The sequence below is a fragment of the Equus quagga genome, chromosome 1 (assembly GCF_021613505.1).
Source record: "Equus quagga isolate Etosha38 chromosome 1, UCLA_HA_Equagga_1.0, whole genome shotgun sequence".
NCBI classification, from domain to species: domain Eukaryota; kingdom Metazoa; phylum Chordata; class Mammalia; order Perissodactyla; family Equidae; genus Equus; species Equus quagga.
The window spans coordinates 100,530,948-100,546,953 of record NC_060267.1 but is presented as its reverse complement, the minus strand read 5'-3'; the positions used below and the strand labels follow the sequence as shown (position 1 = coordinate 100,546,953).

Sequence of the window (16,006 nt, the reverse complement as noted above, 5' to 3'; positions counted from 1 at the left end):
TGTCATCTTGATGTATCACTTGGTTACGGCCCCAGGTTGTTCAAACACTAATCTGCAGTTGCTGTGAAGGCATTTCGCAGATGGAATTGAAGTCTGTGATCTGTCAATTTTAAGGAAGGGAGATTATCCTGGAGAACCTGGGTGGGCCTGACCTAATCACTTGAAAGCCCTTAATGCAAGGCTGAGGCTTCCCTGCAAGATAGAAGAGGCTCCGCGGCTGCCCGTGGGCTCCAGCCTGCCTGTGGGCTCCCCTCCTGCAGGCCACGGCACAGAAGCTGCTTCCTTCCTTTGAATCTGTTGAGATAGCGCTGTGGTTTTTGACAGACATGGATGGATATGCCCTCCCGGCCCCGCTCCTCTGCTTGAACCCTGCTCCCCCAGGGGCTGAGGCAGGAGGGGAGCAGCACTGACAGAGGCCAACATTCTGAGCACCTGTTGGGCATAAGGCACTGAGCTGAGGACTTCATGGACACAGCAAGCCGTGCTGTCACTGGTTTGTCAGTGATAATGCTGGAGGCTGCAAGGAACAGAAAACCCAACTCAGAATGGCCTAAACCATGAGGACATGGATGATCCCACATGCGAGGTCCAGGGGAGAGCAGTTTCTTCACAGCTCTGTGATCCTTGCAAGGATCCAATTCTTCATCTTCCCACGCTGTCTACCTCAGCTTGTCAGCTTGTCCTGTCAGCAAAGTCTCCTCATGGTCTCAAGATAGCTGCCATGGCCTCAGGCATCGCTGCCACATCCAGAGACAGAAAAATAACTTCTTCCTTGGACTTTCCTGTTCCCAGAGATCTTCCTGGCAGACTTCTCCTCACCTCTCATTGGCCAGAATCACATCACATGCCTCTTCCTAAACCAATCTTTGGTCAAGGGAGAGAATCACCATGATCAGCTTAGACCAATCAGATTTCCTCTCTGGAAGCACGTGGCCACTCAGTGCCTAAAGGAATAATTGAGGTTGTACCAATAAGACAGACAGGATGTGACTGGGTAGTTGTGTTCGGTTTCTACGCAACCAAAACAAATTACCACAAACTTAGTGGCTCCACATGACGCCCATGTGTGATGTCATGTTCCGTAGGCCGGAAGTCCAGGCAAGGCTTGGCTGGTTCTCTCCTCAGGCTCTCGCTCACGAGGCTGAAATCAAGTGTCCTTGGCCGGTCCAGAGGCTCAGAGGGAGAATCTGCTTCCAGGCTTATCCAGGTGTTGGCAGAATCCAGTTCCCTGTGGTTGTAGGACTGAGATCCCGCTTTCCCGGATGGTGCTCAGCCAGGGGCCACCCTCTGCCTTCCATTCCTGTGGCCCCATCCATCTCCCACCCAGCAAGGATGGAGTCCTTCTCACGCTTCCCATCTCCCTGACTTCCTCTTCTATACCAGCCGAGAAAGTTCTCTGCTTTCAAAGGGATGCATGTGACTAGAAGGGGATGCTGTCTCGGCGCAGGGTCAGCTGTACCGTGTGACATAAAACCACCATGGGCATGAGTCCCACCACCCTCGCAGGTTGCAGTACTTGTGTGTGGAACCTGGAGGGTCATTCCTAGAAGCTCTGCCCGCCCCCGCAGTAACCTGGCGCCGGCAGGTGAGACAGACGTTTTGCCAGAAGGAAAGGTGAAGTTCAGGGGTCCTTCTTCCCCTGCTCACCCAGATGGGTGCACTGTCCGCCTCTCAGGAGGGTCCCGCCCATCAGGGGTCCTTCTTCCTCTGCTCACCCAGATGGGTGCACTGTCCGCCTCTCAGGAGGGTCCCGCCATGCAGGGGGTCCTTCTACCTCCAGCCAGCTGGGTGCTTTGTTCTTTAATGACATTCTGTGCTCTTAGCAAATCCAGAAGGTGCTGCCTGGCCGTGGAGTGGAAGTTCCCCAGGCTGATTAAACGCGTTTCCCTGGACTGAACTCTGTCCACCGGGGCAGGGGCCAGCAGTCAAGTCGGGGGTAGCAAACTACAGACCATGGGGCAAATCTAGCCCCGTGCCTATCTTTGTACAGTGTGCAAGCTATGATTTTTACATTTTTAAATGATTGGAAAAACTCAAAAAAGAATACTGTTTCCTAAAGCACAAAAATTTCTTGAAATTCAAACTTTGGTGTCCATAAATAAAGCTTTATTGGAACGCAGCGTGTCCGTTTGTGTCTGTCTCAGCCCTGGCTGCTCTCCCACTGTAGCAGCTGAGCGGAGTAGCTGTGGTGACCATGTGGGCTGCAAAACCTGAAACCTTTGCCGTCCAGCCCTCCACAAGAAAGTTGGCCAACCCCTGAGTTAAACGGGCATGTCCTGCGACCGCTCTGCGGGTCATTGGTGGCCGTTTATTCTGCCATTCGGATACTGGGGTATGCTGAGCCAGAGGCTTGGGTTAGGGTGTGGGGAGGAATGGCTTTTCTCGACTTCCCCGCCCCATTCCCCTCCCTGCCCTCTAGGCACCCATTTTCGTGTGACCTCTGTGTGTCTCCTTGTTGGTGTGTGCTCTTGCACAGTGTGTGTTTGTGTCTCCTTTCTGTTTATGTAAATTGTGCTGTATTGTGTGTCCCACTCGGCCACTGGCAGGCTTCACTCAGTGCGGTGTGTTCAGGTGCCTTTGCTGTGTGCACATCTGCACGCTGCTTCCCCTCCTGGCGGCGCCCACGCCCAGAGGCGGCCCCAGGCTGCCTGTGCCTCCCCGATGACGCTGATGAGCATCTTCTCATGCCCCCTGCAGGCTGAGGCGAGAACTTCCCCAGAGCACACGCCCCGGGGGGAGTTGCTGGGTCAGAGCAGACCTGGACGTAACTGGGCATGGGGAAGCAGCCGGCTCCAGTGTGTTCTTTGACGTAATCAAACTCACCAAATCTTTTTGGACTTATGATTTTTGCTTTTCAATTTTTATTTGAGCTGCCTCCTGCCACTAGGTCAGGAAGCTTTTCCCCTGTATGTTCTTCTGTTTTAATTCTGCCCTTCAGATTTAGTCTCGAATCCACCCTGAGTCCACGCTTTCAGGTGGTGTAGATGGGAGCCCACCTGCGTCTTCTCTGTGTAACGCGGGGTGGCGCTCGTCATTCGTGTGGATGTCGAAGGCCAGTCGCATCCCTCATCAGCGTGCATCCTAGTGTCTGATCTCCAGGCAGATGCCTCCTGTGGGGTCCTGGGACTCTGGCAGGAGCCTCGCTTGTGGTCTGTTTTGTGTTGATACATACAAGAGTCAAGCTCTAGTTCAGATAATCGCAGGCTAAGCAGGCCTGTCACTGCATGAATGTAATAGTGAATTGAACTGGTAGGTTTCAAGTGAGAATTATAGTTCCAGGAAAAATGACTGTGTACTGTTTAGCTTTTAACATAACCTTTGGGCCAGCACGGTCCAATAGGACTCGCTGTGATGATGGAAGAGGTCTGCATCCGCGCTACCCGGGATGGTAGCCACAAGCCACAGGCAGCTGCTGAGCACGTGGATGGCTAGTACTGCTGAGGAACTAGATTTTCAGTTTTATTTAATTTTAATTAATTTAAATGTAAGTAGCCACCTGTGGTTAGTGGCTGCCATATTAGACAAGCACAGGTCAGATTAAGAAACTGTCAGACTACCGCTACTGAAACTCAAGCATTTATTTGAGGTTTTTGAGGGAAAAAAAAGAAGAGACTAGAGAAGGAAAGGTGGACAAGGAGGACGCTGTGAACAGAGGATGGGAGCTAACACTTGTTGAGTGCCAGTGCCGGGCACATAGGGCCCTCCTTTAACCCCTCTCGTTCCAGGAGCTGGGGTGCCTTACTCCCATTTCAGAGACAGGGAAGCTGAGTCTCAGGAAGGTGAAGGGACTTGATGAAGGCACCCTCTCTTGAGAGGCGGCCCAGGAGTAAGCCAGGTCCCCCATCCTGTGTGGCCGTGTGAACCCAGAGGCCACATGGAGAGGGGGCAGGATGGTTGCAGGCCAGCCAGACCCTGGCAAATGGGGACCCTGGACACCACCCTTCCCTGGGGACGTGGGTGGGGGCCGCTTGGCTGACCTGGCACCCTCTGAGTCCAAATCCACGAGTCCCACAGTTAGGCGGCCTGGAGCCGGGGCATCTTCACGGGACAAGTATTTCCCTCAGAGACATTCTGGAAGTTGTGGGGGAGGGAGCGTTTGTCTCAGTGACTAAGGGGACAGGATTCCTGACGCTTGGGGGGTCTGCCGGGGATACCAGCCTCCAGGCAGGTCCTGTGCACGCAGAATCGCCCTGCACCCACACAACTGCCAGATGTCCTGCTGGACGTGCGCTCTCTGAAAAACTTGCTTTCACCGTAATTATCTGAGACTAGAATCGAACTCTGCTTTACATATAAACACAATTTTTTTGAACAGTTTTAATGTACAAAGAATTTTCCAAGAATGCAATGCTGTGTGGGATGAGGAAAGGTTATATTATTTTTTGTTTGGAATTTTCCAGGAGTTGCTTGTCATTTCAGAACCACATCACAGATAGCGACAACACTTGTGGTGTTTAACCAGCTGGGAAGGAATGCCTTTGTCTACTGGTATCCATTATGCTGTGTCCCAGTGAGTCTCTGTCTGTGTATCTATCCATCCATCCATCCGTCCAGCTATCCATCCATCCATTCATCTATCCATCCATCTCTCTATCTGAATATATTTTCTTAGCTCTTGTTTCAAAATTTCAAATATAGGGAAAGAGTGTCAACAACATTCAATTGAATATTACCTTACCTCTCTTAAATTAAAACTTACCCATTATAAGTAGGTTTAAGCATCTAAAAACTTCACTATGTCTGAGTATTTACATATTGAAATGTATATTATCAAACATCTTTCTCCTTTAAACAACTGTTAGAGCATTACATTAATTTTTTCAAAGTATATGTAAAGGTAGGATATATTATTTATTCATCTCATTTGGAGTAGCACAGAAACATTCTAAAATATCCATTAATAGGGGCCAGCCCAGTGGCACAGCAGTTAAGTGCACACATTCCACTTCGGTGGCCCGGGGTTCGCCGGTTCGGATCCCAGGTGCGGACATGGCACCGCTTGGCACGCCATGCTGTGGTGGGCGTCCCACATATAAAGTAGAGGAAGATGGGAACAGATGTTAGCTCAGGGCCAGTCTTCCTCAGCAAAAAGAGGAGGATTGGCAGCAGAAGTTAGCTCAGGGCTAATCTTCCTCAAAAAAAAAAAAATCCATTAATAAAAAAGGGTGTCAGTATATTAGAGTGGGCGTCCTCTGCTCTGGGGGCAGAATGAGCAGCTGCGGGATGGGAGAAGAGCTCGGCTCTCAGTGCCCAGAGCTTGCTGTGTGGGAGTCCAAGCACTGGCCAAACTTCAGACTCCCTCCAAGGATCCATGTCATTTTTTGCCATATCTGCAGAGCACCTATTTTATATTTATTATTCAATGAATATTTTCCCTTAAATCACCTCATTCTTTTTACTTAGAGAAATTTATTTAAAAGGGAGTTATATCACAGTCATAAATGTAAAACTAAAATGGTTTGTTGTGCTCATTGTTTTTAGTACATGTTAAAATAAATGCTTAACTGTTTAAAACACACACACCCTGTTCATCTGAGTGCCACCTAAAACCGCCTGGAGCACCAGTGGAGGCAGGAGCAGCATGCATTTAGAAGCACCGTGTCATTTCGTTTCATCTTCACGGGACCCCAGGGCCTATCGGTGTTTCCTGACAATTGAGTAGTGGGCTGAGATGGAGGCTCAGAGAGGCAGAGGAGGTTGTGGAGGGTCACACCGCACAGCCATGGTCCTGTGGGTGGAACCCGGATTTGGCCGCTCCGGGGACCCTTCTCTTTGTGTCCCAGAGTGAGGGAGGGATCTGTCCTTTGACGACCTTGAGGCAGGAGCCAGGAGCTGGCGGGACCGGAGGAAGGGAGGAGCAACATCTGGCCCTCATCAGATTGTGTAAGCCGCTGGGCTGGGGGCCAGATGTGGCCACTGGCCTCCAGCGGAGGAAGACATCAGAGGTTCCCCTGGGGCTGCAGGCGGTGTGCAGATGTGGCCAGCTGGGGGGAACGCCCAGCCGCCCACGAGGACTCAGGCCTGTCCAGAAGAGAGGGTAAGAGAGGACAGTGGGCAGCCGCGGGCCCCACCTTTCCACAGAACTGCCTGGAGCTGGGAGGGAGGCGCCTCCCCAGTGCCTGCTGAGTGACAGGTTCTCTGCAGGTCACAGAAGCCCCCCAACCCGGTCCCTCCAGGGCCTAAAGGAAAGTGGCCCAGAGGTGTGGCAGGGGGTGGACGTGGGCCCTTCGCCAAGCCTCTTCAGTCCCGGTCGTCTCGGGTCGTGGTTTGGAACAAGTAAACTCTCATACCGCCTAACAGTGCCACCCTCCTTTATAATAGAGAGAGAACAGCCTGGATTCGGAGGCAGACGGAAAACGAGACTTAGGTAGACTTGACTATCCTTGTTACATCGTCATTTTATGTATTTTTCTGGATACTTTCTATTTAAGGCAAGAGATACTGGCTTTTCACTGTACGTGATAATGTTTGTACCAAAGGGAATCTGGATTAGTAAACAGTAGGACTCGTGACCAGCAATGTCTGCCGTTTGGGAAAGTCCACATCATCTCTCACCTCGAGGGCCCCCTCTGGGCAGTGGCCGGCCATTAGCCCCATTCCACAGGGAAAAGCCCACAGGAACCAGGAAGTGAGGGCTGGGACTCGACCCGGGTCTGGTGGCTCCAAAGCCAGTGCTCTCCTCTCTGTCCTTTCTGGAACAATCCAAGAGCAGGTGATGGGAGGAACCTGGGATGCCCACCCAGGCTCGGGGCTCATTCCAGCCGGACCTAACCTTCCTTTTCCTCGCCTGAACTGCTGCCAATTGTGCCATTCATTCATTCCCTCATTCATTCACTCAGCAAATCTTTCCTGGGCCGCGCTGTCCCTGTGTTGAATGCCCTCAAGGAAATCCCAGTCTGGTGAGGGAGACACAGCACAACAGGCCACATGAGACCACATGCGCTCTGGGAGTCCAGGTGAGGGAGAGGTTGAATTCTGACAGGAAGTCACTTTTGCATCGGGAAACGAGGAGGGAAGGCCAGGAGGATTTGCCGGGCAGAACTGGCTGGGGTAAGGGTGCACCCTGCAGGCGGAGGAATCTTTGTGGTCTTGGGCAAGTTACTCCAGCTCTCTGTACCTTAGTTTCCTCATCTGTAAAATGGAGGTAATGGGAATGACTCCTTCTTAGGGTTACTGGGAGGAGCGGATGGGTTTGTTTGCATAAAAGCACTCGGAGCAGTGTCTGGCACAGAGGAAGGCCATATAGCTGTTGGCTGTAGTTATCATGTGCAAAGGCCCTGAGGGCGGAGTTTAGTGGGTCCGGCTGTGTCACGCCCGGGGCTCTTCACCAGCGATGAGGCTGGAGGACTGGCTGGGTCGGATCTTGGAGGCTCCTCAGTGTTGTGTTAAGGACATTGGAGCTCATTCTGTGGGCCATAGGGAGCCACTGAAGCAGTTTGAAGGAAGACAGACAGGCTCCACGCTGAGCCTCTGCTCCCTTCAGTGGCCAGAGTAGAGTGGAGACTGGAGGGCAGAACTGGAGGCAGGAAGGGGGCAAGGGGCTTCTCCCCACCCATGGGACCCTCCTGAACAACTTATGTTCTTTCTTCCTGAGGGTCTTTGCTTCATAACTTCAGAGACTGCCTTGTGGAGAGACTGAATACCAGAGCATCTGGACTTTTCTGCTTGGTCATGCGAAGCCACAGAAGGCTTCGGAGCAGGGTCAGACCTGTCTTCCAGAAAATGGCCATGATAGCAACTGCTGATGGCCTGGAGGTGGGAGCGGAGGGTGGAAATGTAACGTGTTGCAGGGCCAGCTCGGTGACCTTGGGGCTGGAGTTTCAAGGATGCTGGGCCTGCAGGTCAGGAGGGGCCACAGCGCTCCGTCCACCCAGTGAGGCCACCACTGACTCTCTGCCCTGTCCCGACACTGTTCTGTCTCCTCCCCAGAGGCAACCCAGGGAACCCATTCTTATGGGAAACCCTAGTTAAACCACTGGGCCATGTGGTCCAGTCCCAGGACACAATGGCGGTCAGACTTCTAGGCCCAGAAAATTCTAACAAACCCTTTCACAAACCAGGATACCCACTGCTACAGTGACAGATTTGCTGCTAGTCAATCAAGAAACATTGTGCAAACGTGTCCTATTAGATCGAACCATTTTAAATTGCCTTTCGCACATCAGCAGCAGTAAAAATCAGCAATTCCACATGGTTCAACCTGACACATGCAGATCTCCACTGGCTTCCACCAGCTCTGGGATAAATAAGGGCGAGACTTTCCACAGCCCCAAGGAACAGGAAGTGGGACCACAGGACCAGGTCAGGCGACCCAGGGCCAGATTCCTGCTCTGCCCCAACGACCTCTGTGATTACTCTGAGAGACATCAACCTCCTAAGTTCCGGGGATGAACATTTTCCAAAAGAGCACACGTAAGGCCCAGCCCAGAGTAGGATGCCCAGTCGGGGCCTGTCCCGCCTGTCTCCCACCTTTTCCAGCCCATTCCTGTCTGCTCTGTGAGTTCTCCACGCTGGCCCTGCTGCCCCCATCTGTCCCCAAACATGCCTGCTGCATGTTCCTCCACCCAAGCCTCTTTCATTCTGCTCGGCCACAAGTCCTGCCTCCTCCAGGATGCCTTCCCTGCTCTGCAGACCCAGCACCCTCCTTGTCTGTGTGGCGGTCTGACCCTGAGTCCACTGGGCATGGCCCTAAAGAGCAATGGGTCGCTCACTCTCCTCCCAAAGGTCTGCTGCGGGCAGGGGCTTCGCTCCTTCCCTCCTCCTCCCTCCCGCCGCCTCGCCCCCCCGCATAGAAGGTGCCAGAAAAGAGCAGGTGCACGGTGGCTCTTTGCCAGGCATTCTCGCTGCAGCGCCCGGGCTGGGCTCTGGGCTGGAACTGAGCGCCGGGGCCGACTCTGAGCCCTCGCATATGACTTCCAGGTGGCCAGACCCAATGGCCACTCTGGCCGAGTGGGAGATGGCACTTTCCACTGGGGGAGGCAGGGGGAGCCGATGGAAGAAGACAAGGATGCTGGGAGGCATCTGGGAGGCCTGTGGGACATCCAGGTGGAGACACCAAGGCCGCCGTGAAGCTGGGGGAGCTGAGAGGCCAGGGCTGGAGGTGACTTTGGCAGTTGTTGGCACTGAAAGACACACACTGACTGAGCCCCTTCCAGAGTGAGAGGACCCAAAGGGAGAGGGCCTCAGATGGAGGGCATACCAGCACTTCGGGGCCGGGTTGAGGAGGAGGAAAGGCAACGCAGACTAGGAGGAGTGCCAGGGCGGGCTGAGCCGTCTCCTGGAGGCCTTGGAAGGAAGTTTGGGGGGTGGGGGGGTGGGCAGTAATGGAGTGGCCAGCGCTTTCTCCGAGGCCAGGGGCCCGGGCGCTGAGGGACGGCCTTGGACCGGCAGCGTGGCAGTGGTGGGTGCCACGCGGACTGCAGTGGCCGTGTAGTGGAGGCGGCTCTTGCGGCACGTTCTGCTGTCGAGTGGACAGGAAGGGCTGGTAGCGGGGCCGCAGGCCGGGAGGGGCATTTTGTTTGTTTTAAGGTGGAGCTACGCAGCACATCTGTGTGGTTGTGCCAGTGGCCCTGCAGACCGATGCAGCAGAGAGGCGCAGTGACAGGCGGGTCAACACAGTTCCTGGATGGGAGCAGCACCCCCGGACTCCCTGGGGAAGCGCGCTTTCTCTGCAGCCACGTTTTGCTTCTGGGAAAATTCCACCCTGCATCCTCATCTATCCCGCTCTCCAAACCCTGCTCTGGGCAGCCCCTCTGCCCGGCCTCCTTGCAGGTGACCTCTAGGCACCTGACATGCACAGCAGCTGGGCTGGGGCATTCCACAGCCTGCCTTCCGGCTCCCCTCCCGCCGCCTGGCAGGGCCATGCAGGAGCGGCCTCGAGCGGCCTGGGTTGAAATCCCAGCTCCTCCATTTCCGAGCAGTGTGGCTTGAGCAGGTTCCTCCAGCTCTCTGTGCTCCGCTGTGGGGCTGTGGTGAGGAAAACGTCAAAGGCGCTGAGAGCAGGGCCTGGCACCTAGGAAGCCCTCTGGAGAATGGAGTTCTCCTTGTTGTTGATGCCTTGGGGAGTAGGGAGGGTAGAAATCCAGCCTGCCCAGGCCACTCTGTGCCAGGAAACTTAAATAAAGGCTCTTCCTCCATCTCATTTTACTTGTTGAAGCCCTTAAATAATTTAGAGGAAAAAAGAAGAAACTTTTCATTTTGGGAAGACTTAGATATTGTCTAGTTCAACTCTGTTCCAACTTCCACCCATTAAAGTCCCTTACCTGCTTGCATACCTCTTCTGCCAGGAAGCTCACTACCTGTAAGGCAGCCCTTTCCATTCTTGGTCAGCAGTCCTTGTGAGAAAGTGTTTCCTCAAAGTGAGCTAAAACTGCCTCCTTTTGACTCTCCAACTCTCATTTTTGCTCCCCACCCCCCCCCCCATCCTGGCCACACACTGCCCTCTGAGGCCATATAAGAGGCTACTCACCACCACCCTTGATTCTTGGAGACAATAACCTTATACCCCTGTGCTTTCTCTTCTTCAGGCTGTGATCTGAACCTCTGGAGTAGAGAGGGACAGTCACCTCCCCAGTTAGACCTTGACTAATATGGCCTAAGTTCTAGTCACACAGTTTCACACTGAAACAAAAATCCCCCCCTGGGGGTTTTCACATTGACTGCTGCCAAGCCACATCCTCATTCTCGGCTTGCACTGGGGGAGCTTGAATTCAAGACTTTATCAGTCAAACTTATTGGCTCATAAGACGCAAACATTTAGTTAGCCCTGGCTTCAGGCAGAGCCTGATCCAGCAATTCGGATAATGTTAATAAGGAGCCAGTTTCTATTGCCCGTCATCTTTAGGCTCTACCTGTAGCCCCCAGCATCTCCAGCCTGTCCCCTGAGAGTCACAAATGGCAATCACAGCTCCCAACGTCATCCTCACACCTCATCAGGCAGGGAGCAAGTGGGTTGGCAAGCGGAGAAAAAGCTTCAGTTTGGCGGAAATGCCAGCAGACAGCGCCTTGTGTCTCACTGGCTGCCTGTGCAGCCCTGGAGCAACCACGGTACCAGGGGTGGGGTTGTGGTGGTCAGCCTGGGCAGGGGCCGCGTGCCACATCCTCCTCTGAGCAGGCGAGCCGCCTGCAGTGGGAGAGGGTGAGCAGGCGAGATAGCTGGAGCTGTCACCCAGGGGAGCGGGTGCTGCACGGCCACAGATGGCTGATGCTCCACCCCAAGCCTCGAGTGCAGCCAGCCCCGCAGATCCCTTCTTGTTTGGCTCAGCAGACAGTCCTCTGGATGCTGAGTCCACCGGACCAACCCTGGGCGCCCCCCCCCCCCCCCCCCCCGCCCCCCCCCCCCCCCCCCCGGCTTGGCCTCTCCGCGGTGCCTCCTCCTGGTGTCCCAGTCACACTGCAGCCGCTGCTGTGTCTCACGGATGGACATGCCCATGGCCCGCGGAACTGCTGCCAGCGGGTGGTTTCCCAGCTCCTCTGCCTGCTTCCACAGGCTGACCATGAGAACCCCGGCAGTGGCCCCCTGCAAGATGGGCCCATGACCCACTGCCAGCTCCCTGTTGGCAGCACTGGGTTCAGAACCAAGGACCTCACTTCATCCCTGTCTGGCCCTCCTGGGTGCTGTGTGGCTTCTCCCCTTACAGTGGATCTGTGCGGGTCCGGGAACTGGCGGGTGACTCCACATAGCGACTCCTGAACTGAGTACAACGGTCCTCGTTTTCCAACGATGTTTGGTCCTGAGAAAGCCACTAAAGTGGATCCACGTAAAATGGGACCAAAGAGAGTGGCATGTGTGTTTGCAAGGTTTGACTGAGACTTTAACTTGAAAAATAAACCCAAAATGTATTAAAGTGAGTTTATTGTTCTATTTATTTGATAAAACCAGGTGATATTTTCAACTATTCTTTCTTTTTAAAAAAATTATGGTAAAATTCATACATAACATGAAATTTACCATTTTAACCACTTTTAAGTGTTCACTTCAGCGGCATTGAGTACACTCACATTGTGCGCAGCCATCGCCACCATCCATCTCCAGAACTCTTTCATCTTCCCAAACTGCAGCTCTGTCCCCATGAAACACCAACTCCCCACCCCGTCCTCAGCCCCTGGCACCCCCATTCCACCTTCCGTCTCTGTGGATCTGACTGCTCATGAGTGGGATCAGACAGCATTTGTCCTTTTGTGACTGGCTTATTTCACGTAGCATGATGTCTTCAAAGCTCATCCATGTGGTATGTGTCAGAACTTCTGTTTTGGGGCTTGACGATGCTGCGTTGCATGAACTGACCCACTTTGTCTCTCTGTCCGTCTGCCGATGGACGCCTGGGCTGCTTCCACCTTTCGGCTACTGTGAACGGTGTTGCCGTGAACATGGGTGTGCACGTATCTGCTTGAGTCCCTGCTTTCAGTTCTTTCGGGTGTGTGCCCAGAAGTGGGGTTGCTGGATCATATGGTAATTCTATGTTTAATTTTTCATTCATTTAAAAAAATAGTCTTCGGGGGCCGGCCCGGGAGTGCAGCAGGTAAGTTCACATGTTCCACTTCAGCGGCCCAGGGTTCACCAGTTCAGATCCCGGGTGCAGACTTACACAGCGCTTGGCAAGCCATGCTGTGGTAGGCGTCCCACATATAAAGTAGAGGAAGATGGGCACGGATGTTAGCTCAGGGCCAGTCTTCCTCAAAAAAAAAGAAATAAAAAGTAATCTTCATGACTGAAATACAGTGCACTAATTTGTATACATAGGATGATTCAGGGTTTATTATTCCTTTTGGAATATTTTCTCCAACAAAACTATGTCAGAACACAATGGTGCATCCTTAACTTTATGCTTTTTTATTTTTCTAGCTTAATCATGAGGAGGGTCCCTTCTGCAAAAGTATTTGAGACTTTCCTTAGTTTTCCTCAGGGCTCTTCCCAGTCCTGTGAGCCTCTTTGGTGCTCCGGCCGCTCCTCATCCTGGTGATTTTCTCTTCACTTGTAAACTGGTCCAGCTCTGCCGCGCCCCCACATCACTGGTTCCGCCTGGGATGCACGCAGCTCTCCAGTATCCCCTTCATCGACATCACAGAAGCTCCCCTTTGTCAAGATGTGCAGGTTCACCTTGCAGTCTGTCTGTCTTGGGTCACGTCTGACAAACAGGGAGAGATCAATAACAGCAGATGCTGAAGAGACGAGTGAGGGACAGCTGTTGGTGTAAAAGGGTGGGGGGGCACTGAGAACTAGTTTAGTAAGGGGCCGGTTCACGAGTCAGTATTTTCATATTATGATAGACTGTTTTCTTTTTTCCCTGACCTTGTAACTGCAGGGACATGGAAAATGAATATTCAAAAAGTGAGGAACCTGATTGATAATGATGAAGTAGGTTCTCCAAGCCCGAAGAGGAGAGATGATTCATTTAAAAGCTTTCAGGGACGAGGAATAGAACATGTAATTAAAAGTAACCGAGAGAGGGCAGCCCTGGTGCCCCAGAGGTTAAGTTCGGCTCACTCTGCTGTGGTGGCCTGGGTGTGGTTCCCGGGTGCGGCCCTACACCACCTGTCTGTCAGTGGCCATGCTATGGCGGCAGCTCACATATGCAAAAAAAGAGGAAGATTGGCAACAAATGTTAGCTCAGGGTGAATCTTCCTCAGCAATAAAAAAAGTAACTGAAAAAATGAAGACATTTTTTTTAAGATTGGCCCTGAGCTAACATTTGTTGCCAATCTTCCTCTTTTTTGTTTTTCTTCTCCCCAAAGCCCCCCAGTCCATAGTTGTATATTCTAGCTGTATGTCCCTCTAGTTGTGGCATGTGGGATGCCGCCTCAGCATGGCCTGATGAGTGGTGCCATGTCTGCGCCCAGGATCTGAACCGGTGAAACCCTGGGCCGCTGAAGCAGAGCACGTGAACTTAACCACTCGGCCACAGGGCTGGCCCTGAAGACTTTTTTTTAATCTTACCCATAATAAGTCCAGAGGCAAGTGGCTCCAGAGTAGATAACTCAGCAGCTAAAAGATGTTAGGGCTCTTGTTCAACTACTCTATAATTCTCTCAATCATTTCCTCATGGTCACAAGATGGCTACTGCAGCTCCAAACACCATTTCTTCACATGACAATATCCAAAGGCAAGAAGTAAGGGCATTTCCTTTTCTGACCTTTTTTCTTTTTTTTTTTTTTGGTGAGGAAGATTCACCCTGAGCTAACATCCATTGCCGATCTTCCTTTTTTTTTGCTCTAGGAATATTAGCCCTGAGCTAACATCTGTGCCAGTCTTCCTGTACTTTGTACGTGGGATGCCTCCACAGCGTGGCTGATGAGTGGAGTAGGTCCACGCCTGGGATCTGAACCCATGAACCCAAGCAGCTGAAACGGAGCACATGGAACTTTAACCACTTGGCCACGGGGCCAGCCCTGGCCTTTTTTCATAAGGGATGAAAATCTGTTTCAGAGGCTCCTCAGCTTTTGCCTTTGGTCCTATTGACTAAAATTGGGTTACGTGTCTGTGCCTCAGCTTCAAGGGCAGCTGGGGGACGAGCATCCAGCACTTGCCCTGGATCGTGGAAGGCTGACTCCACCATGCTGGCCACTGGATAGGGAGCCGGTAGGGTCAGACACAGAGATAACCCAGAGTCCCCTTCAGGTATACCATAGACAGCTTACCTGTGCAGGATCCAGGCGGAACAGGGCGGGCCTGCATCCCACGCTCCCCTGCAGGACGTTGGCCAGGTCCTCTTCTCCCTCTAACACATGTGTTTTGCCCCTGCCCCCAGGTCAGAGGGCACCCAGCTCCCAGCCTCACCACGAGCCAGCCCAGAGCCAGAAGCCAAGAGCAGTGAACCTGAGGACTGTGGGACCAGAGGCTCAGACGCCCCTCCAGAGGGAGCCTGGCAGTCAGAAGGCAGCTCCGAGAGCAGAGCCCTGGACGAAGGTTGGTCCCTGCATGCTCACGCTGGCTAACAGGCTCACAGTCCGTCCAGCTGGACCCCTGCCCTGCTCACAGGGTCCTGGCTGCACTGATGCTGCCGTCCAGTTTTCAGACAGAGCCCCATGCCCCCTACCTGCTGTGGCCGGGCTTTCCGGGCCCACAGGGGCCCTTCTCTGTGGGCCTGAGAACACAGGGAGGCAGGTCCCACTCGGTGCAGGGAGAGCCTGTCTCCCGTCTGTGCCGTGCAGAGGTGAGCTGGGTGCCCAGCAAGCTGGGGTGGAATAAGCTCCACGTCATCAGAGGGTGTAAGTGGGGGCTGGATGGTCACCCCGCAAGAAAACCACAAAGAGGCCCATCATCTTAAAAGCCTAAGCCTGGTGAGTGCGGAGTCAGCAGGAAAGGAGAGAAAAGTGGGCTGAGCCGGTGCCCCAGGGCTCCCCCGGCTCGTGGGCAGGGGAAGCTGGGAGCCATCACTCCCACCCAGAACCCCTCGCCTGCTGCTGCCTCGGGCACCAGGACCATGTTAATACCTGTGACAGTAATGACACCACACACCCATGTGTGCGTGCACACACACATATACATATACATGTACATGCATGTACACAAGCACACACACATGTGTGTACACACAGAGACGCGTATGCACATACACGCACGCATGCACACACATACACACATACATGCACATGCATGTACACAAGCACGCACACATGTGTGTGCACACAGAGACGCGTATGCACATGCACATACACGCACATGCACACACATACACATACATGTACATGCATGTACACAAGCACGCATACATGTGTGTATACAGAGACGCGTATGCACATGCACATACACGCACGCATGCACACACATACACATACATGTACATGCATGTACACAAGCACGCATACATGTGTGTATACAGAGACGCGTGTGCACATGCACATACATGCACGCATGCACATGCACATACATGTACATGCATGTACACAAGCACGCACACGTGTGTACACAGAGACGCGTGTACACATGCACATGCACGCATGCACACATACATGTACATAAGCACGCACACATGTGTGTACACAGAGACGCGTATGCACATGCACA

At 53.1% G+C, this 16,006-nt stretch overlaps 1 protein-coding gene across 2 annotated transcripts in view; it reads left to right on the top strand.

The window, feature by feature from the left end:
- The window catches only part of EFCC1 (EF-hand and coiled-coil domain containing 1), a 39,585-nt gene that overhangs the window by 15,755 nt on the left and 7,824 nt on the right, over positions 1-16,006 (top strand). For both annotated transcript variants that reach the window (XM_046680586.1, XM_046680576.1), the window contains exon 3: positions 14,748-14,905. In XM_046680586.1, coding sequence (XP_046536542.1) covers positions 14,748-14,905 — 158 coding nt within the window. The remainder of the gene's footprint in view (positions 1-14,747; positions 14,906-16,006) is intronic.